At 35.1% G+C, this 21452-nt stretch overlaps 3 protein-coding genes across 3 annotated transcripts in view; 1 reads left to right on the top strand and 2 right to left on the bottom strand.

Annotated features, from left to right (window-relative positions):
- The window catches only part of LOC136819443 (protein CNPPD1-like), an 84284-nt gene extending 80712 nt beyond the window's left edge, over nucleotides 1–3572 (bottom strand). The window contains exon 1 of the mRNA XM_067075666.1: nucleotides 3568–3572. The gene's annotated coding sequence lies outside the window, so the exon portion shown is untranslated. The remainder of the gene's footprint in view (nucleotides 1–3567) is intronic.
- On the top strand, nucleotides 2102–4097 carry LOC136819446 (uncharacterized). The gene is made up of 4 exons (XM_067075669.1): nucleotides 2102–2150; nucleotides 2529–2672; nucleotides 3317–3544; nucleotides 3977–4097. The coding sequence occupies exons 2-4, from the start codon at nucleotides 2531–2533 to the stop codon at nucleotides 4000–4002; spliced, it is 396 nt and encodes a 131-aa protein (XP_066931770.1). The 5' UTR covers nucleotides 2102–2150; nucleotides 2529–2530; the 3' UTR covers nucleotides 4003–4097.
- Nucleotides 4098–4387: 290 nt separating this feature from the next.
- LOC136819442 (AP-2 complex subunit mu-like) lies at nucleotides 4388–20546 on the bottom strand. The gene is made up of 10 exons (XM_067075665.1): nucleotides 20273–20546; nucleotides 9373–9638; nucleotides 8508–8590; nucleotides 8068–8203; nucleotides 7408–7561; nucleotides 6887–7012; nucleotides 6357–6492; nucleotides 6018–6115; nucleotides 5564–5675; nucleotides 4388–5212 (listed from the first exon to the last, which is right to left on the bottom strand). Exons 1-10 carry the CDS (start codon nucleotides 20344–20346, stop codon nucleotides 5078–5080), a joined length of 1320 nt encoding a protein of 439 aa, XP_066931766.1. The 5' UTR covers nucleotides 20347–20546; the 3' UTR covers nucleotides 4388–5077.
- Between the last annotated feature and the right edge of the window lie 906 nt (nucleotides 20547–21452).

The raw sequence follows: 21452 nt of genomic DNA, 5'->3' as shown, positions 1-21452 counted from the left end.
AGTATCTCATCTTTGTTGTTTGGTTTCGTTGTTTGGAATTGCTTAGGTAAGGGTTGCTAGTAACGACTCAAATTTCAGTCAGGTTAAAAAAGGGCAATTTTACCCATATTATAATAACATTACCCCGTCTTTTTTGTCATTCTATAATATAAATATTTCCAAATTTTGTGTTCTGCTTTGCGAGTGTGGCTCAACGGACAGCGCTTGGTGCTGGGTTTCTGATCAGAAACTCTTTCATTTGGTGGGTTCGAACCCCCGGTCGGGTCGATCTTTCAAGGTTTAAGATAAGTTTAAGATGCTCTCCCGCCCGTCGATGATACTCCCGCCCGTCAAGATGAGATACTCCAGACTGTCGATGATACTCCCGACCGTCAAGATGAGATACTCCCGACCTTCGATGATACTCCCGTCCATGTACGGAAAAAAAATTTGCGGCGGCACCCCCGTCAGCTCGCAACCTTAGTATCCCCCGGTATACTGTAGTGGTTTCATTTCACTAAAGGCTTTAAACTCAATGATAAATCTAATCATATTCATAGTTACATAGGAGCCACATTTACGCTACTTTTTGATTTTACTAGTATAGTAGTAGTAAACGCCGATGGTACGCAAACCTTTCGTGAGCGCTACCAAAACATGAAAAGAGGGAAGTAAGGAACTAGGTTCTAGTTTGCACATCGATTTTATTCCCCTGAAAGAAAATGCCCACCTAGCTCTTGACTAGCCTTCTGCTCTCTGCAAATAAGACTATTCGAAAACTAAAGTTACAATCTTTCCCCACTTTCCCCACGGCAAGAGAACTGTCAAAAATATTGACAAACAAACAAACGCGTGTTCCATTCCAATATCTCGCACTCACTCACTGCGGTGGCAAAATATATATATTTCAGGGGAACGCGCGCATAGCCTACTAGATAGACATGACATACAGAATGTTTACCCAGCCTATGTTACTTTGAACCGTGTCGTTATAAGTGCAAACAGCTAGCATTTTAAAAAGGTTTTTTAAGAATATTGGAAATATAAAAAGAAATAAAAAACGAGACGAGTGGTTTAAGATTTATTAATTCTTAAAGGGTGAACTTCATCTCCATTTTTAAGTAAGGCAGAAGGTAGACAACACGGGACAAAGACGGAATTTTTCCCAATGAAGTTTTTAATTTCCAATCTTATAATTTACCAATTTTTTATTTGGAAAAGTAATAATTTACTATTCCGTTTTATCTTTTTTAGAGTGCTAAAATCTCATAATATTACGAAATAAGAAAAGCCAACGTTTTGCTATAATCTAAAAATCAAACATATTGTTATTGTTTTTCAGCGCTCTATTGTTATTTGGGTTTTATTTTTCATTTGTTTTTCATTTTTCATTATATTTCTCAAAATATTGATCGCTTTCTAACTCCCCGAGGTTCTAATATATCTATGGGCGAATAGGAATAGTACAGAATAAAGAAGCAAAAGGGGAGAAAGAACAGTGGCTGAAATTAAATATGTTATCAAAACAAAAAAGTTCTTGAGTAAAGAGAAGAAGGACTACATTTTCAAAAAGTATATGAAAAACTTTGGAAAATATATAAGATAGGTGAAAAAAAAGATAGAGAAAAATATATGCCATTATAAAACTTCTCTAATATAAGAAATTTGAAATAAATGACATTAGCTTGAATGTGATAATCTGCAGCGTTACGGGAGCGTTGCTTAGAAATTTTGGAAAAAACAACATAAATTGCAAACACACGAATAAAATTTTATACCGATAGGACTAACTTTGTCAATATGGTAAGCTTTTTCTTTCTATTTCACATCTGTGAGGAGGGGTTTGTTTAAAAATGGAAACAAAAGGGCAGCTGGATTTCAAAAAAAAATGTTAGTACCGCTGAATATTTTATCAGTACGCCGTTATTTGTCTGACTTGACTGGGTTTTATGCCGGTATCCGGTATTTCAAGGAGAAATTACCTGTATATTCCGGTTATTCGTACTCTTGGAAAGGTCCCCGCATTTGAGGATGGTATAAGAATGCAAGAATAGAGTCTAAAATACTCTCTTTGAGTGTCTGTTAGTTCAAAGAGTTTATAAACATATTTTGTAGTAAATCAATTTTTATTTACAATTTCTAGCCTCGACTTGGAAGACGTGAAAGTGAAGGTATTTATTCCTATCTTATTTTATTTTTTACTTCTTACTTTTGCTGCCTTCTGCCTCCGTCAAATTGAAAAGTACAGTTGATACGCTCTCTAATTCGATCTTCTAGAGACAAGAACTATTCTTCAAGTTAAAGAAAGATTCGCATTTAGAAATTCTCATAAACGGCGTTCTTCTAATCGGCGACACGCTCCCCTATTCCATCAAAATCTGATTTCCCCCGAAAATCGAAAATAAGAGAGGCGTCAATTTTATAAAGAGCACTAAAGGAAAGGTAAAGGCAAAATTGTTCGAAATATCTGTAGATACCGGGTCTGTTCAAAAACCATACAAAAACTTTGTTGAAAATATGGCATCTAAAATTTAATTCTTCTTTCTTAGATATGCAGAGACTGTTTGATACATTCGATTGTGATATGAATGGAAGGATTTCAAGAAGAGAATTGAAAGCTGTCTTCAAAGCTTTGAATGTTACCATCAATGATGAAAATTTGAGGTCTATGTTTCACTCCGCTGATAAAGACAGTAAGTACCCGCCGTACCCGTTGCGTTGTGCCTGTAATTTTATATACGGAAGTACCAAAAAAGACCGGGTGTTTGACATTATAGTACATACCTAATAAAACAATAGACGATATCGGCTTAACGAAATTCTCCCCGAATGATTACCCATGATGCATTGCGCGAAAAAAATCAGTAAGTCAATATTGTCCGTGAATTTTTTTGCGCAATGCATCATGGGTAATCATTCGGGGAGAATTCGTTAAGCCGATATCGTCTATTCCAATAGCAATACGGTAAATTTGAATTCAAACAGTAAAGCTAGTGGCAAACGCCCGGGCTACTTTTAGTGGCTCCGTACAAAACATTACGCCATGAAAATCATGAACAACCTCTTGTGGAAAAAAGAGGGTTGTATTTTAGACGATGCTATCGTCCGTTTAAAGTAAATGCGAGAAAGAGTTAGGGCGTCAGGGCGGTTTACGGGAAAAAAGTGGCGGTAGAGTTTTGGAACACTGTAAACATCTCCGCCACTGCTTAGTCCACCCGAATTTATCACGCCTCTCCTAAACTATTCCCTTTTTTAGTTGTTTTGTGTAGACGATAGGATCGTCTAGTTGTATTTGTGAAGTAAAGTCAGTCATTATTTTCTCAACTTTTTCTCTTAGAAAGTGGTTTTATTGAATTTGGTGAATTTGTAAGAGTATTTAGTCCACCGAGTCAAGATGAGCTTTTAAATGCATTTAAACGATTCGATAAGAATGGGGATGGTTTTCTGACACCTGATGAGGTGAAAGAAGTATTGAGAGATGCTAATCAGCCGGCAACCGATCGGAATGTAACAGAAATGATTGAATCTGTTGATTCGAATGGTGATGGAAAGATTAACTATAAAGGTAGGTTCTTAAAATCTCTTTATTTTCTGTCCTTATTGTAGAATGAAAACAAAAGCTCAAAAGAAATGGGTTCCATGATGAAGGTATTCATATGAAGGGAATTGACCGAAACCTTTGATTTAGTTTAACCAAAGATGGTCAATAGTATAGGTTACTGCGACAACCCAAGTAGATTTTAATATTTTCATCTTTAAGGAAAAGTTCCCCTTTATATGATTGTATACCATAGAATATGATGGGAAGCAAAATCTTGTTCTCTGTCACCCGTTGTTCTGCTAAGCAGGAATACTCTGTTCTGGTGTGAAAATGTAACCGACAATAAATAGAAAAGAAATTATGAAAAATGATAATATTGGACCCCTGATGTATAGAGCTCTTATCGCATAACTGAAAGCGTCGTCTTTAATATTTTACTTTTTCTTTTTTCTACAGAATTTCTCACGATGTTAAAATCTTAGTGTAGTGGCTACAACATTTGAAAGGTTCAAAATATTATGATTAGAATTTTTGTAAATATTGTCAAAATGAAATAAATTATAGCAAATAAAAAGAACTTTTTAAATAGAATTTTAAAACTTATCCTCGTTAAGAAGGAGTTCTAATCTAAGTTACGTGATATCTCCTTCCTTTAGAGCAGCCATGTGATTGCTGTTAAATCTATCCATGTCGAAATGTCGACAAAAATAATAGAATAATTCGAATAATTATCGGGACAACTATCGCCGTTGCGACGATGAGTTTTTCGTAACAAAAAAATTGCTCAGACGAAGGCTTAGCTGGAAAGAAAAAGAGTCATTTTTTGTTTTGTTGAAAATCGATTGAAGTAATCTTTGACGTAAGGAGTACAACAGTAGTAGGTCCTTCAAAATTATTTTAAGTTCTAAATAGAAAGCATAATTACAAACAAACAAACAAATAAAAAGAAAGTAACGTAAAAAATTACCATAATAATTCTACACAAATTATTTAATTAGAAAAAAAACAACAACACAAATAAGATTCAGAATCATACAGAAGATTTTGGGAATAAGGTAAGTTTACTAAGAAATAGAATAAAATTGATTTTACTAGAAACCTAACAAGTATTTCTTCGTGTCGAAACAGACGAAAAGAAATTTCATCGGGTTATACGAATAAAAAACATTTTATCGTGTAACAAAAAAAGAATGACAGATTTAAGGAATTTGAGGCAAAGGCGAAGAGGAATAGGAAATAAATACAAAACCCTAATTGACAATTTAAATTAAACGATCAAATGATGGCCATATAGTTATCTGCTAAAGAAGCTTAGAAAAGAACTATGTTCAATCTCTACTTAGAAGAGGCTTCCATAATATTGATTGGAAATCAAAATTAATTTTAGAATGATGGCTGTCAGAGAGGACGGTAAAATATATACTTGTTTCATCAGATTATAAACAGCAAAAAAAAATTGTTCCCCCATATCAAGTGAGAACGTCAAAAATTTGTTCGTTTATACCGTAAAAAAGTCACATGTGATGACGTAATCGAATGTCGTTTCTAATGACTATGCTAGCATCTGGTTTCGTATAAACCACTCTTAGAGATGTATCGGACCCACTTGATAACATCATGATCACTGTAATTCAATTTCGATTCGAACACCTTCAAGTAGCGTACCTTCAAGCCAGAACATGAGAAAGGGACCTACAAGAAAAAGAGATAATTGTACATTCAATGAGTGCATATAGAGCTCTCAAACAAACGGAATTAAAAAATGACCAAGGGACTTGATGGGGAGATGCTGTAAAAGGAAAATCTTAACTCTCCGGTTAGAGTTTCTGATTCAGCCTTTCAAGCTATACGGAAAAATCTGAGGTCCTAGGCTAGATAGAGAGTTTATACTTCCGTTTTAACACGTATTGAAATTAGCACATAAGGCAGGGAAAAAAGAAAGATTTTTTCAAAATATATGCTTGAGGTGGTAAGTTCTCTTGTGATGAAAGTGGGAGGGGTCTAAAGCAAAGCATCTCTTTATTCCAATTCTCTGCTATTTACCTCGAAGTTCAAAGAAATTGGAGGTCTAGTCCATTTCTTGGTGTCTCGTGTCGGTAGTAATTCGATTTCTGCACTAATTTGAGATTCTTTCATTCCAGCCATTCGTTTAATTCTAAAAGTAGAGTATTTAAAATACATTGTAATTAATCAATAGTAAAAATCTATTTTACACTTGACCAGTACATAAAATTGTCATGTTGATGCAATAGCACATTTTAACCACCAATTAATTACAATAAAACTTTTAAAAAAATATATCAAACAAAATTTATCGATCTTCGACCCATCTCAACTAAATACAGTTTCTTTTACACAATTTTGGCTTGTGACACAAATCGAAAATCCGTTGGAGATTCTTAATTTAATCTACTAGCAACACGAGGGAATAAATTCTTTTGAAGCGTATCAGTCGTTTATTGGCCAACATAAAAAACTTTAATTTAGATGGACTTACTTCCAAACGATGGCATTTTCGGAAGCTTTGTATTTGGCTTTTCCTTTCATGCAAATCACTTGCACACCTGCTGTCGATGGAGGTGTTGGAATTCGAATCTAAATAGCAAGTCATTAGGTGAATGTTTAAATGAGTTGACAAAAACAAGATATATCTTTTGAACCTAAAGCATAAAGAAATTTTTAATCATCATTTGCAGTAACATGGGTCAAAAATAAACTTAGTCAAAAAATTACATCTGTTCTATTCAACAATCAAGTTCTATCCAATAAAGCAATATCAAGCAACCGAACTTCGAATTGGTCAAGTTTTATTGGACTAAGAATTAGTTTTACATACCTCAATCTTTTGACCTAATATAGATGGTTTGTAATGCGATTTGAGGACAACTTTGACTTCCATTTTCGTTCTTGCTACTTCCCGTACCAGCGGAATAACACGGAATGGTAGACTGATGTCTTTTGTCGTTCGATATCTAAATATACGACAAGTTATTTGTTTTGAACAACTGAAAAGGTAGCTACTAAGAAAACATTGTGAGTACCTCACAAAAAAAAGAAAACTGGGAAAATGGCAGTAATGAAATGCTTATAAATAGGCCGACAAGGTCATACAAAATAAGTTTGTAATGCTAGTCACTAAAAAATTCTTCCAACAAAACTTTTAACATTAGGCAGATTTACAATCATAAAAGTTCGAAAATCACGTTAAAAATATTTGAAAGACTCAGTAGAAGAAATACAAAGGGTATTAAAAAATAGATCTTATCGGAGTTTTTGATTCCTCAAGAGAATTCTATTGTAATACCCCCGAAACAATCCCACAATGCATCGCTCAAAGAATCCGATAAGGCCTATTAGTAAACCAACCTCATGAGTTCATATTCGCCATCAGGAGGAATGAAACTTATACTTCGTTCACTTTCAAATTTACTAAGTTTGACACATTGGTGGAAAGTGCAGTCATCAATAGCGATTCCTGCTTTACTGGTATTCCTATTGAGTAGAGATAAAAAAATGTTAAAACTTCTAACCGGAAACCGGAAGTCGGTTGATGGCTAACTAACTTTTCACTAAATATTATACTAAGAGGATGTTTATATGGAGGTGAACTGGTCCAGTTGCCGGGCTGGCTCACTTAGTGAGATCTTAATCTTATGATTATGCATAGAAAAAGAATTCTTTTCGATCTCTCATCTGAGTTACTAGGCCAGCTCCATACTGCTCCATTTATGAAAGGCAACTAAGGGTTGATTTCTCATGACAAACTTTTTGAAACAAGATCTAACGAAAAGGGGCACATGAACACTTTATAACCTCATTTTTTAACTGAAAACAGTGTATATAAAAGGTATGGCTAAAGGCGGGGAGGGTTTGTCAAAAGGACTTACTTTTTGCCACTTTGGTCAGTTGAGTCGAGTGACGAAGATTTATTTTGTTTTTCAACAACTAATTTATCATTCATTCCAAATTTACATTCTGGCATTCCCGATAGATAACTTTTCATGACGATTCGACCGGAGACATGGGCACTCAGTACTTGACCTAATGAAAGCAGATAAGAAATACATGAAACTTGTATTAAACATACATGTGAATGCACTTAAAAATCTAACATATTCTTGCAGAAAGTTACTGCTTTCTATCAATTTTAGCTGTAAAGGACTTTAAAAGAACAGTGTAGATCTTAATGAATAATAAACTCTTTTTATAGGAGCCAGCAAGGGGCTGAAAGCTCAGTTGTTTGTTTTCCGTGCTTTTTAGGCTTACATGCTCTTAAATTGATCTCAATAAGCTTATTCTATTCTCTTATTTGATTTAAATGGGCTTAAAATCAGCACTTCCTGGAGGATTGGATTGCTCTTAAATTTGGTTTTGATCATGTTAGAAATCCGTTCTCAAAAAAGAATTTGTAGCTATGTAGCTGATAAGGCCAATTTAATCTATCTCAATGAAGTTATGCATAAGGTACATAACATTTCCTCTTTTGAATATCTAAAAGTTAACTAGTCTGACTATAATCCAAAATAAAGTTTGAGTCGAGTACTTACCTTGAGGAGACATCAGTAAATTCGCTGATTCCAAAACATCGAGAAATAATTCATTTCGTCTATATTTAATTCCTTCTCTCCTCCAACCAATTTGTCCTGTAACTTGACTTGTGATTTGTGCTTGTTCTTCTCTCGTCTGAAAATCAATTCAAAGTTCAAATAAATTGTCACAGAATAATTCATAAAAAGGGTTGGTATCAATTAATTATTGGTGTTCAAAATTAAAGAGGCATAAGTAAAATGTAAACATTACACGAACAACCACGTGTCTTTCAACGTCTACAGAATGTTTTGAAACTGTTCACAAATGACATTGTTTGATTTCACAGCCCCTTGCTTGCAGTGATTTTATAAATTTCACAAGTAATTAGATGTCCCTTTAAAATTACTGGTTAGGCCCTTCAGAGAATATTGATTTTACATAGTAGACATCGTCATACCTGTGAGCGAATTCCTTGTTGTGTTATAAAAGTCTTTAAAATTCCTACATCTGTCTTTTGAGGGTACCCAAAATCGTTTATTTCTGTAAAAAGAAAAAAAATTGTGTGTATATTATATTATGTATTATGAAAATAAAAGACCAAAGTACAGAATCATAAGTCAATAAATGATTAAAAATAAGTACAATTTGCCTGACTATGAGCTCAGAAGAATGTTTGGTAGCAGGAAGAACCTAATTCTAATTTGTGTAATTCAATCTGTTAAGTATCTCATGAATGCAAATATCTGTTTAGATCATTGAGTCTTCTTTAGCTATATTTTGGACTGGAAACTCGCAGCTTTATCTGACAAAGAACACAGCCACAGGTAATGAGCTGAGGAAAAGGGTTGGCTGTTAAAATAAGGTCTTAATTGTGACTCCCCAAACAATTTTAAGTACCTGAAAGATCGTATCAGACAGATCGACTGAAAAGTGGTAAAATATAGAGAGGGTAACTTTTGAAAATATCTTTTGCAAGTGGCTTAGGAAGATTGTTGAACCAGTAAATTGATCTTGTGATTTCGATAACAATTTGGAGCTAATATTTATTAACAACTTGGCTGCGTGATTGAAAGCGATGCTATGAATGATGCTGTCAACCAAAAACAAATTAAAAGTGGCTAGCACTATTTATAGAGCTAGAAGGTCTGCTTTCTTCCATCTATTAGCCTTCAATACTGTCCAAGAAAGTTGGTGCCAGACCGGTAAAATAAAAAGGAGGTATTTCAACTTTTCATGAACTTAAATTTGCTTGAGCAATCACATTTATTCTTTACTTTTCTGGTGACTAGCTTGCTCTCCAGATAGAATTAAAACAAACTTACCATCTAAAAGTTCATAAATCAATACAAAATTATTTTTAACATTTTCTTCCGAGACTTTTCCAAAATAATTGGCCATAACTTCTACAGTTTTGAATAAAAATTCGAATACAAGTGCAGCATTGCAGTTCTGTTTTGAGACTGCAGCAATCCATACATTCCCTCTTTTGACGTGAAAAAAGCTTGTGCCAGCTATGTGTGTTACAGGTGATCGAATCTGTCCTCTTGCATGTATAACGTTGACCCTGAAGGCATCTGCTGCATGACGACTGAAAAAGAGGTAAATTAAAAAAGTTTGGGAGTAATACCAACATGAAGTTAATAGAATGTAATTATAATATCCTACCTTGAGTGTCATTAACACTGACAACAGCCACAGCATCATAAAATTTTTAATCATCATAGTTTTTAATTATTCAACACGTGACATTGTGTTCTACAAATAGGTCTAATAGTACACCTTTCACGCAATATGATAAAAAGTTGTACAAGCATTTTTTATTGCTCTCAATTGTTTGGCTTTTAGGGGTTAAACAAAACTGTTCTTTGCATGAGTTTTCTTAGGGCCAGTTTTCAGGTCCCTTCACTTTTCTCAAATGCAAGAGCAGGAAAGGTTGTGTTAGTGCCCTCAGGAGTAGGGGCATAAATTTAAAATTCAACAAGCAACATGCGGAATGGACCTACCTGATGATGAAAGCTAGATAATAAGGCAATAAGGAGAAAAATGAAAACAATGAGTCAGATAATATAGCGTTTTGCGAAAATGCATAACACATTAAATTTTATCATTGATTGTTGATGGGGGAAGAGGGAAGGGAGTAGGGAAAATAGAAATAGAAAGTTCCGGTTCATCTTTCTTTCATCAGTGCGTAAAATTTCATAAAACAAGTGATACTTTTATGGACCTACCTGGTTATGTATTTAACACATATATAATTGATATCTACGTGACGTGACCATTAAACAATCATTCGGAACATAAACAGTGACGATCTATTAAAATTAGTCGTTTGTTTCTTATAAAAAAAACGTTTAGAAAACAAAATTTCATCTTGTTGAAATATTCTTTCATATTCAAGAGTTCGTGAGCAAAAAAAACATCTATCTCATAAAAAAAATTGAGTAATTTGGCTAAGAACATTGATGTATGCTTATTAAAGTGATTCTTATAGATAAAGATGCGTTTTTTGAGCTGAAAAATTCATTTTTTACAAAAATCTGCTTGAGCCATCTTTTACCTACTTTCATGCAAAAAATCAGTAAAAACAATGATCCAATACTTCACAAAGTCCAAAAAAACCGCTTTTTAGCCGTTTTTTGGTCCAAATTTGCCCAAAAACATTTTTTTTTGAAAATCGGCCTCCGTCACATTTGAGGGCTTATAGTTATTATGTATCTTTGTGCAAAAATTCATAAAGAATGAAAGAGCCAATCTCGAAAAAAGGCAATACCTAAGTAATTGATAATGTGCTTATAAAAAATATCGAATTTGGCCAGTTTCTATAAAAAAACGCCAAGCAGCCAAAATTTCATGTCTAAACACTAATATTTATCAAAAGTAAGCCCTAATGAGCAAAAAAAACATCTATCTCATAAAAAAATTGAGCAATTTGACTAAGAACATTGATCTATGCTTATTAATAGATATTCTTATAGATAAAAATGCCCTTTTGAGCCAACAAATTTTTTTTGCAAAAATCTGCTTGAGCCATCTTTTACCTATGATGGTACCCTACTTTCATGCAAAAAATCAGAAAAAATTAATGATCCAATTTTTCACAAAGTGAAGTTTTTGGCCCAAATTTGCCCAAGAAAATTTTTTTTCAAAAATCGGGCTCCGTCACATTTTGGCCACCACCATTTTGCACCTTTGTACCAAAAATCAAAAGATTCCTATGATTCAATCCTGAGAAAAGTTGGTAACAGACGAACGAACGAACACAGGGGTAGGTCCAAAAATATTAAGTACAGCTCGAGAAATTCAAGAAATACTGTCTTTCCGGCGAAAATAGGTTGTTCGGGCGATTTTTGAATAGTTCCGGCTTCAAGGATCAATTTTTTTGAAAAATTGAAACATGCTTGACGGTAGGCATGGCTATTAATAATGTTTTTGAATGAAAAAACAACCAATAAGAAAAAAGTCCATTGAAAATCCAGAAAAACGGCATTTTCCGGCATTTTCGGCCGGAAAAAAATGTTTTTCGAAAATCGGGCTTCGTCACATTTTAGGCATTGCCATTTTGCATCATTGTGCAAAAAATCAGATAAAAATAATGAGTCAACATTGAGAAAAGCTATATTTTCTTATTTGGTTAAGGGGAATTTCCCCAAAATACGAAAATCCGTTTTTTAAGGCGAATAAGAATTTTCCGGGAAAAACACTTCAGCCATTCTTTAGAGAATCTTGCCCTCCATCTTTGTACAAAAAATTAGAAAAAAGTAATGACAGGATTTTGCACAAAGTCCAAAAAACCCTATTTTTAGGTAGTTTTTGGCCCAAATTTGCCCAAATATATTTTTTTTCGAAAATCGGGCTCCGTCACATTTTAGGCATTGCCATTTTGCATCATTGTGCAAAAAATCAGAAAAAAATAATGAGTCAACATTGAGAAAAGCTATATTTTCTTATTTGGTTAAAGGGAATTTCCCCAGAATACGAAAATCCGTTTTTTAAGGCAAATAAGAAGTTTCCGGGAAAAACCACTTCAGCCATTCTTTAGAAAATCTTGCCCTCCATATTTGTACAAAAAATCAGAAAAAAGTAATGACAGGATTTTGCACAAAGTCCAAAAAACCCTATTTTTAGGTAGTTTTTGGCCCAAATTTGCCCAAATAAATTTGTTCTCAAAAATCGGGCTCCGTCACGTTCTGGGCATTGCCATTTTGCATCATTGTGCCAAAAATCAAAAAAAACTAACGACCCAATCCTGAGAAAAGCTGGTAGCAGACGGACGAACGGACGGACATGGGTTAATTTATAGGACCTCCACCGGGGTACCCGGAGGTAGGTCCAAAAAGTTTCAAGGGCAGCATTTAGGATTGGTGAGAAGCGTCAGCACCTTCCATCTCTTTGTCTGTAAATGTCAGTAATTTTGAACAGTATACGGTAGCTAAAGTTGATTTGTTTTCAGCCTAATTTACCACCTGTTCAGAAAAGCGAGGCCATACCTACAAAAATGATAACTTAAACTCTATTGAATAACAATTTCTAGGGATTCTGGAGTTTCTTGCCCTGGACCCATTTTAGGTCAGCCCTCCTGCTGTTTACTCTCCATCCCACCTTTCCTTTTTCCAACATCTGAAAACTGGCCTGAGAGAAAGTTTTTATTAGAAAAACAGTTCTAAAAGAATCCTGCCAAATTTTAGTATGGTAAATTTGTGTAGTGTCGACATACCTTGCCTAATTTTGCCATAGCAACTAACTGGTCTTTTTAAATGTTTATAAATAAAACCTTCTGAAAAAGCTGCTTAAAAAAATCACTCCAACTACTTTGCATATCAGATAGTCGCTATAGCAGAATTAGACAGCATTAATCACCTGATGACATCAAATCCTGACAGGGATTTGTATAAAACATCAAATTTGGTCAACGAGCTCCAAAATTACAAACCTTTTAAGGTTTTGCTTGATGAAATTGGTTAGCTCTGGTTAGCTTAGGTATAAATAAACTTATTTCTTTTTTATGATTTTTGTTGGCGAAAACATTTAGAACATCCCAGACTCAGTCAAAAGTTGCAAGAAAGTGAATTGGCGAATCAGAAACTTCTCTATTGTTTATTAACCGTATTAATCGTAAAAGGTCCCTTTAAAAATGGCATCTTTGCATGAACAAAGATGGCGGTTCAACAAAAAACTGCAATAAAAAAAGCTCAATTTCAAGCGTTTTAGAGCTGTTTTCTTCCTAAAAATACATCTCTACAGAAATGTTTTTAATCTGAAAGTTTATATCGCTGCTTTAGCCACAATCTTTACTGTCATGTTTTTCTTTTCTTTGCATTTTACAGGACGTTGAATCTCTTAGGCGGTGGTTACACGTAGCCGGGGTGAAATTCACCCCGGGGTGAAATGGAAAAATAATTCACCCCGGGGTGAAAATCATTTTGGGATACACGTCGGTGAAAGGCGGGGTGAAATCCCTTTTTTTCAGTCCGGGGTGAAAATTTTAACTTATTTTCACCCCGGCGTGAAAATGTGAAGTCTGTTCACGATAAGTGTGCACTCTTTTTTCTTTTACCTATAACTTTTGAAGGAATTCTTCAATCTTTATAAATTTGGTATCGTTAGAGAGATACTTGTGAGTGGAACAATTTGAAATAAAAAAATCTATAAAAAAATTCTAAAAATGAAGATGAAAATAAAGAAGAAAACAATGAAGATCTTGTAGAAAATTGCTATAACTTTCATATTCACTGGAGAGATTCTTTGATCTTAGGAGGTCATCACTGTGAAAAAATTTCACTAAAATATTTAATCAATATAAAGTTACGATGCAAAGTTAATAAGTGATCGACCTCAAAAAACATCAGAAAACAGCAGAAAACAACGTTTTTAGACGTCAATCAGCTTATAACTTTGTTTGATATCTTTTGACTGAATGATTATTTTTGAGAAAATTTTTCACTTTTATGACGTTCGATGATCAAGGATTCACTTCAGTGAAAATGATAGTTATAGCACTTTTCTACAAGATCTTCATTTTTTTCTTCTTCATTGTCATCTTCATTTTTAGAATTTTTTTAAAGATTTCTTACTGTAATTCAAATTTTTCCACTCACTAATATCTTTCCAATGATACCAAATTTGTAAAGATTGAAGAATTCCTTCAAAAACTATATAGGTAAAAGAAAAAGAGTGCACACTTATCGTGAACAGCCTTTAATCATGCATAACTTTTAGATTCAACCCGGGGTGAAAAAGAAATTGTGTAAACATGTAAAAATCTGCAAAAATTTGCAAAAAAAATCCTCAAAAAAAATTTCACTCCGGTCCTCAGGACCGGGGTGAAATCAACCCCGGGGTGAGTTCAACCCGCCTAAAAACGATTTCACCCCGCCTAAATACGTGTATACAGAAACAGTGTTTTCTTTATAGACCGGAGTGAATTTCACCCCGGGGTGAAATATGTTTTTATTTCACCCCGGGGTGAATTTCACCCCGGCTACGTGTAACCACCGTCTTAGAATCCAGAGTAGCAGTGTGAGTGTCAATTTGTTAGTTTTTTTACATGTTTTTGAAGAGAAAGAGAACGAGAGAACACGAAAGAGATCAATCTATTGCTATTAGGTTTACATAAACCATTTGTAAGGTAATTGACCAACAATGGAAAGAGCAAACAAACCATTAGCTCAGCGAGAGGAGAATACACTCTTCGTTCTCTTTCCATCCTTTTTAAAGTTTAAAGGGAAGCTCACAATTTAAAGGCTCTCCGGTGAAGTGTTTGACAGACCTTTTATATCAACTAAACAGAAGTAAAAAAATATATCACTCTCTCAATCACGAACTGAAAAGTTTGCAAGGATAAAAAAAGAGAGCTTGAAAGGGGATTTTGTTGTTTTCAATCAACATGATTTTGCAAAATATTAAGAATAGCATATGGGTAAAGGCCACATTTTTGGTACACCTGTCCCTTCCGTTACGCTATAAAAAAATTTCCTCCTCAAAATTGCTTAAAACCTATTTATTTGGATGTGTATATACCTCTATGATGATAATCAAGTATGTGCTCCTCTATATTACCTTTTTGCAGAACTGTAGGACCCTAGAAGTTGTTGTGGTTGATTTTTTTCTCATTTTCAACCAATAACTAAAAACTTGTTATTTCTACAAAAAAGAGCCACTTATAAGACTAAACTTACTCTTAAAATGTTTCTAAAGTGTTTTAACCAATTCCTAAAATCGTTTTTCATGAATTTACATTTTCAGGTTGGAGGGGTAGCCTAATTTGCGTAACGGAAAGGACAACTTTCAAATTTTTAATTAACATCTTTACTAGGAAAAAACTTGCTTCAAAAGATAGTTTGAATTTTAATAGTCAAATATGATCTTTTAACCTAAAATGATAGAACTAACCAGAACTAACTATATAAACTTACAAATACTCCTAAAAATTGTAAATATTAGGTAAAGAATAAGCGTAACGGAAGGGACAAATTTTCTGAAAAATTTTCAAAATTTGAAAATAGCTCTGTTTTGGGCCATCCAAGCCTCATCCCAAGTTTTTGATGATCCCTAATATTTAGGTGACCCCTGAACCGAAAATGTGATGTATTTCAGTTTTTCTTTAAAATTTTATATTGAGCATTCAAAAAAGAAGACGCGAAAACGCGTCCTATGGAGCCTAAGGGTTAATGAGACCCCTGGTAAAATTTGTTATCGTCAAAACAACTAAAATTTTTGGTTAACCCTTTGAGCGCGCAGTAGTTTTGAAAATGTTGAAAAATTTCAATGATTTTTTTTTGAAATTTGAAACTTCAAAATGGTGTAAAAGCTTGTAGCTTTTGATTCAGACACTCGTTTTGGTACCAACCATTGGAAAGGTAATTCTATACTCTTTCAAAAAGCATTGGGTTTAATCCCCTTTAAATCAAGTCCTAGGGAGCTGAGACCCAAGCTTTGGGACTTGGTATTTTGGCTGTTTAAGGACGCAAAAACACGTCCTATGGAGCCTAAGGGTTAATGAGACCCCTGGTAAAGATTTTTTTATGGTCAAAACAACTTTGAATAACTCCTAATTGTCATTTTCAGGTATTTTGAGCAGTTTGGAGTCTTCAAAAAAAATCAAAAATTTTTTGGTTAACCCTTTGAGCGCGCAGTAGTTTTGAAAATTTCTAAAAATTTTTGGTAATGGTAATGATTCCGGGAAAGCACCAAGATTCTTAGTCTAGAAACTGGGTTCTTTTGTACTTTGACAGCATCGATTAATCATTGAATATACCGTCAACTGCTCTAACATGGGACTATGTGACAAAACATGGGACAGCAATTCAGCCACCATTTCACCGAACATCCAAAGTCATTTGATTTGAATTAATGAACGGCGTATTAAAAAATAAACGATTTCTCTTTCGCACCGAGTAGGCTTTTAACTCGAAATTTGAAAAAAATCTGTAGTACGCGAGCGTACTGTCACTCAAAGAGGAACGAAGAAGTATGATTGATAAACTTGGTGGAGTTATCTAAACAAATTTGTTGTCAACCAGTCCCTGTTTCGACCAATCGTCCCAAGTTAGAACAGTTGATAGTATCAAATGCCCGATCAAAGGCTATTCCAGACGGTACTAATTGATAAATTCGATTATCTAAGTAATCGATAGTAATCGGAGTAATCGAACGACCATTTATCGATTAACAATCGAATTCCGAGTACCCAAATTTCAAAAAAATTCTGACTCTTCGATCACTTTCTTAACAACCCTTTGAAGACTCGATAACCGTTTGAGTACTTTGATTGTTATTGATTACTTTTGATAACTTCGATAACCATGTTTTCTTCGATAACCAGTTGATTACATAGATATACCTTGGAAAAACCAAAAACATTGACCGAAAACCAAACCACAAAAAGAAGCCATAAGAATCACCTTCAGTACTTCTCTGCCATTTTAAGTGTGCTCGCCCTGGGTTTCCTCAAATAACCAAGTGATTTTTGCGCGTAAATTGCATGTTTTATTGGACGAAATAAACTCAGTCTCGTATTTTATTGGACGAACTAAACTCAGTCTCGTATTTTATTGGACGAGATAAACTTGGTTCAAGATTCCGTTGCTTTGCTACAGGAAACATATCCGACACAATTGAAGGTATTCAATATGATCGAAAGTGATTGAAAGTAATCGAACAGTAATCGAAACGATCGAACGATTCGAAAATGGCAGAAAGAAATGTCATGATTTGCAGTTGAGTGAGTAATTTATCACCAATAGAATCGGTAAGGCGGCAATCAAAAATATGTTTCATTCGGATCCTAAAACATCTTCAAATCCAGTCGGTCGGTTGGTCAGTAGTAAATTTTGTCGGATTTTTAAGATCGAGTAAATTCCGATGAATCAAGTCGGCAATCAACAGAATCTTATGCCACCCACCATCTTTAATTTGCCAAATAAAATGTGCACGCGCATGTGTTAACCTTAATATGACCCTTACTTTCGGTATTGGCCCTACCGCGTTGCTGAATTTTGACATTACTGTAAAATTTCAAAAAGGGTACATGAAAAACTTGAACGGGACTCAATGTGGGTTATAAGGAAACAAAAACTAATGATTTAAAGACATGCTCCGTTCGCCCGTGCCATTATAGGAAAGATCCCAACCTGCGAACAGCGTCCAAAAAAACCCAACGATTTTATGGACTTTCCGAATTGGGTTTTCTTGTGAAAAACAGTCGGTCGGCCGACCCGAACGCAACTTGAACGCATCTTCAAATCCAGTCGGTCGGTTGGTCAGTAGTAAATTTTGTCGGATTTTTAAGATCGAGTAAATTCCGATGAATCAAGTCGGCAATCAACAGAATCTTATGCCACCCACCATCTTTAATTTGCCAAATAAAATGTGCACGCGCATGTGTTAACCTTAATATGACCCTTACTTTCGGTATTGGCCCTACCGCGTTGCTGAATTTTGACATTACTGTAAAATTTCAAAAAGGGTACATGAAAAACTTGAACGGGACTCAATGTGGGTTATAAGGAAACAAAAACTAATGATTTAAAGACATGCTCCGTTCGCCCGTGCCATTATAGGAAAGATCCCAACCTGCGAACAGCGTCCAAAAAAACCCAACGATTTTATGGACTTTCCGAATTGGGTTTTCTTGTGAAAAACAGTCGGTCGGCCGACCCGAACGCAACTTGAAATTGAAATTGAAGTTTCTTTCCTGTGAACTTTACCTAAGAAAATTTACAAAACCTACCTGGTGAAACAACCTTTATAGGTTCACAAAGCCACCAGGTAGTAATAATAAACTAGCGTTAAAAACATATTTTTGATTGCCGCCTTAAGGGGCCGTCGACATTCGACTTTCGAATTTTTTAACGGCATTTGGCCGTTATGGTTCTGACCCCCTCCCCCCCTCTACGTTAACGGCCATCAAATTCTCTAAAGTTAAAAAATTGTCAAAAATCGATGAAACTCTAAATTTTCTCCTTCACTTTCATCGTTGTTTCGTCAGCCATCTTTAATATTGCTACGGCTTCGCTCAGTTTACCTTTTAAAAATAACGGAGATAATTTCTAAACTTTTTTCCGAAAGTTGGGCAAATTAATTATCTCCGTAATCATACTCAAAAGAATAGCGGCATTTCAAAGAAAAAAGACCGACCGTCTGCTAAATTCAAGGGCCGCGCGGACCGTCTAAACAAAAGGAACACGAGACATAAACATCGGGTCGTTTGTTTTGGTTAAAATTATTCTAAAAAATAGCGAAGTGAATACTTTAGGTATGCGACTTTAGCAGATCTTAGTTGATAAAAGGAGGAAAAGAAATGGAAAGTAACATTTGTATGGAATAAACGTCTCAAAAATCGATATTTTCTGGTGAAAAGAATTGATATGTGGTGAGTTGACACCTAAAGAGATTTTCGACCTTCCCTTAACGGCACATGGTCGACCCCCTCCCCCCCTTAACGGCCAAATGCCGTTAAAAAATTCGAAAGTCGAATGTCGACGGCCCCTAAGTGGTCACTGATCACCTTCGGTTGTTATCGATCATTATTGATTACTTTGATCACCACACAATCGAACGTTCGATTAGTACCGTCTGGGCTATTGAACCAAAAGCAATGTGTTTTTTAACCATCATCGAACTGTATTGAATACTCATTGAACTACTCTAATAATACTCATTGATCGAGCTAATCGAACACGCATTGAACTATATACTCAAACAATATCGAGACAGTTTTTAATCAAACTAATAAAGATATTTCTGCGGTAAAGTTTCATTTTTGCCGTTTGATTAGGTTCTATGGTTCGATTAAGAGAATCAGTTCAATACCGTGAGAGTGGGCAACTTGCATCAGTGGAGGCTAACATGCATAGCCCTCAAATGAATGACCCGTCTGGTCATTAAAATACAAAGTTAAATCAAAACAAAAATGGTAGAGTAGAGCTGCGAGCGGAGCTGTATATAGTCTATAGTTTATTTTAATGACCAGCCAGGTCATTCATTTGAGGGCTATGCATGTGAGCCTCCACTGATGCAAGTTACCCACTCTCACGGTAGCATTTGGTTCCAGCTGGGTTTGGTTGACATTCCCTGGCTGCCAGTGTGGAATCCATGCAAAATCCACGCCGAAGATATTTTGAGGATCAAGAAGGTTACACCCAATTGAGGACATTCTCACACCAAATATATTTGGCGTACTGTGCATGAATTCCAGACTGGCCTGGCTGGCAAAAGATTTATTTGTTTTGCCATGCATGCGTGGCGAATCTGAAATTGAGATAAAATTATTTGACTGAAATTTCCTCAAAAGTAAAACTAATAAAGGCATAGTGTGCAGAGGGGTCTGAACCCCCCCATTAATATTTCATCCCCCCCTATAAAGGTATCCCCCCTATTTTTAAAATTTTTTGATCCCGCACCATTTAGAGGGGTCCGAGCCCCCAGCATATAATTTGTACTCCCAGTATTGGGGAAGAATTTTGATGAATGAAATATATCTTTCAGTGTGAATTCGTACCAATAGTCAATGAACTTGAAAACACTAGCAAATAAACAGTAAACTAAACCAAAAAGTTACTATCCCCCCCATTTTTATTTGATCCCCCCCTATAAGCTCAAACCCCCCATTTTAACTGGAAAATTGCCCATCCCCCCCTATAAAGCCTTCCTTGAAAACTCGGATCCCCCCCCCCTTAAAAAAGGGGGGGTTCATACTATGAAAGGGCAATAAATTATCAATACCTCACGTCATGTCTGTAGATACGTGAAATCAAAACTTCACCCTTGTGATTGTAAACAAATAAAGCCCCTATCATTCTGCTTTCTTCAATAGAATCAACCCTAATTTCCAGCCAGTGGTTAAATTTATTCCATTCAATACACCATGATTTGTTATTTCTTTTATCCTACCAGTTTAGTCTAAAATTAAGAAAAATATGTAATAAAATACTACAATTCTCATCACTGACTGCACGCCCTTCTTTCACCTTCACTGATTTGGTGCCTTCCCACTGATATCACCTTCAACGCGTAGACTCCGGGATTCGATCATAATGGCGTCTCAGTTTTGAGGATCGTAAAACTGGTCAGCGGTTGGCGGTTCCTCAAAGTTAAAGCGAGCGCCATCGATTGCTTACTTTACACGACGGGGGGGGGGGGGGTAAACATATCGGCAGACTACACGGGTACGATCTACGGAAATTAATTTCAAAATTCATTGCCACTCGGGATGAAAGTGTCGTAAAATTTGCTATTCGTGATGTTTGCTAGTAATTACCTTTTGCTTATACTTTAAAAATAAGTCTTAAAAATTGGTAAAAAATTGGTCAAGTTTTTTATCCCGTAGGGAAAAACCCGTTTCCACTGCTGACATACGGTCTGGTCAGTGCATCGCCTAGTGGGCGCGGCAAAATATTAAACTATATTTCGAATCAAATGGGACCATACATCAAATCAAAATGATATGATTATTAATAATATTATTAGAAAATTCAAAGTTTTATTGTATCTGGTATTGTTAAGGGGGGTGGGGCATCCTTGATGGCATATGCTTTTTCAATTGAACAGGCCTGTTGCTGGTACATAATTCATAGACAGTTGTTTTTACAAAAATTGCATGAATCGGACGATCGAAATGAGATTTTGTATTTTGAGTCTTAATAAGATATTTTTTGTCATTCTTAAATTTTAAAAAAATTGCAAGGGATACTTTCTAATTAAATAAATTGATCTCAAACCTGCCCAAAAAGGGGGTAGCAGGATAAAATATCCTCGAAAATTACCTTTAAAATAAAAAAATAAATATTGAAGATAGATCCAACAAAAAGTTTGGGCTACTCGTTTTTTTTATAAGAACATCCAAATTTATGAAGCGTTTGGATGTTCTCAACTTTTTGAGATTCAATCCTAAAAATTTCATCCA

This window comes from Clytia hemisphaerica, unplaced genomic scaffold (assembly GCF_902728285.1).
Source record: "Clytia hemisphaerica strain Z4C2 unplaced genomic scaffold, Clytia hemisphaerica genome assembly, whole genome shotgun sequence".
In the NCBI taxonomy this organism is placed as follows: Eukaryota; Metazoa; Cnidaria; class Hydrozoa; order Leptothecata; family Clytiidae; genus Clytia; species Clytia hemisphaerica.
This window is presented reverse-complemented; position numbering and strand designations above follow the sequence as displayed.

Bases quoted from the DNA above. Each gene is read 5' to 3' on its own strand.
- LOC136819442 (XM_067075665.1), bottom strand. From the start codon at position 20,346: ATGATAGGGGCTTTATTTGTTTACAATCACAAGGGTGAAGTTTTGATT. The intron at 8,591-9,372 runs GTAAGTTTGTTT...TTCTTTTTACAG, and splicing joins GATTTATGAACTTTTAGATG to AAATAAACGATTTTGGGTAC. The intron at 6,116-6,356 runs GTATGTAAAACT...CTTGCTATTTAG, and splicing joins TATTAGGTCAAAAGATTGAG to ATTCGAATTCCAACACCTCC.
- LOC136819446 (XM_067075669.1), top strand. From the start codon at position 2,531: ATGCAGAGACTGTTTGATACATTCGATTGTGATATGAATGGAAGGATT. The intron at 2,673-3,316 runs GTAAGTACCCGC...TTTTTCTCTTAG, and splicing joins TCACTCCGCTGATAAAGACA to AAAGTGGTTTTATTGAATTT. The intron at 3,545-3,976 runs GTAGGTTCTTAA...TTTTTTCTACAG, and splicing joins TGGAAAGATTAACTATAAAG to AATTTCTCACGATGTTAAAA.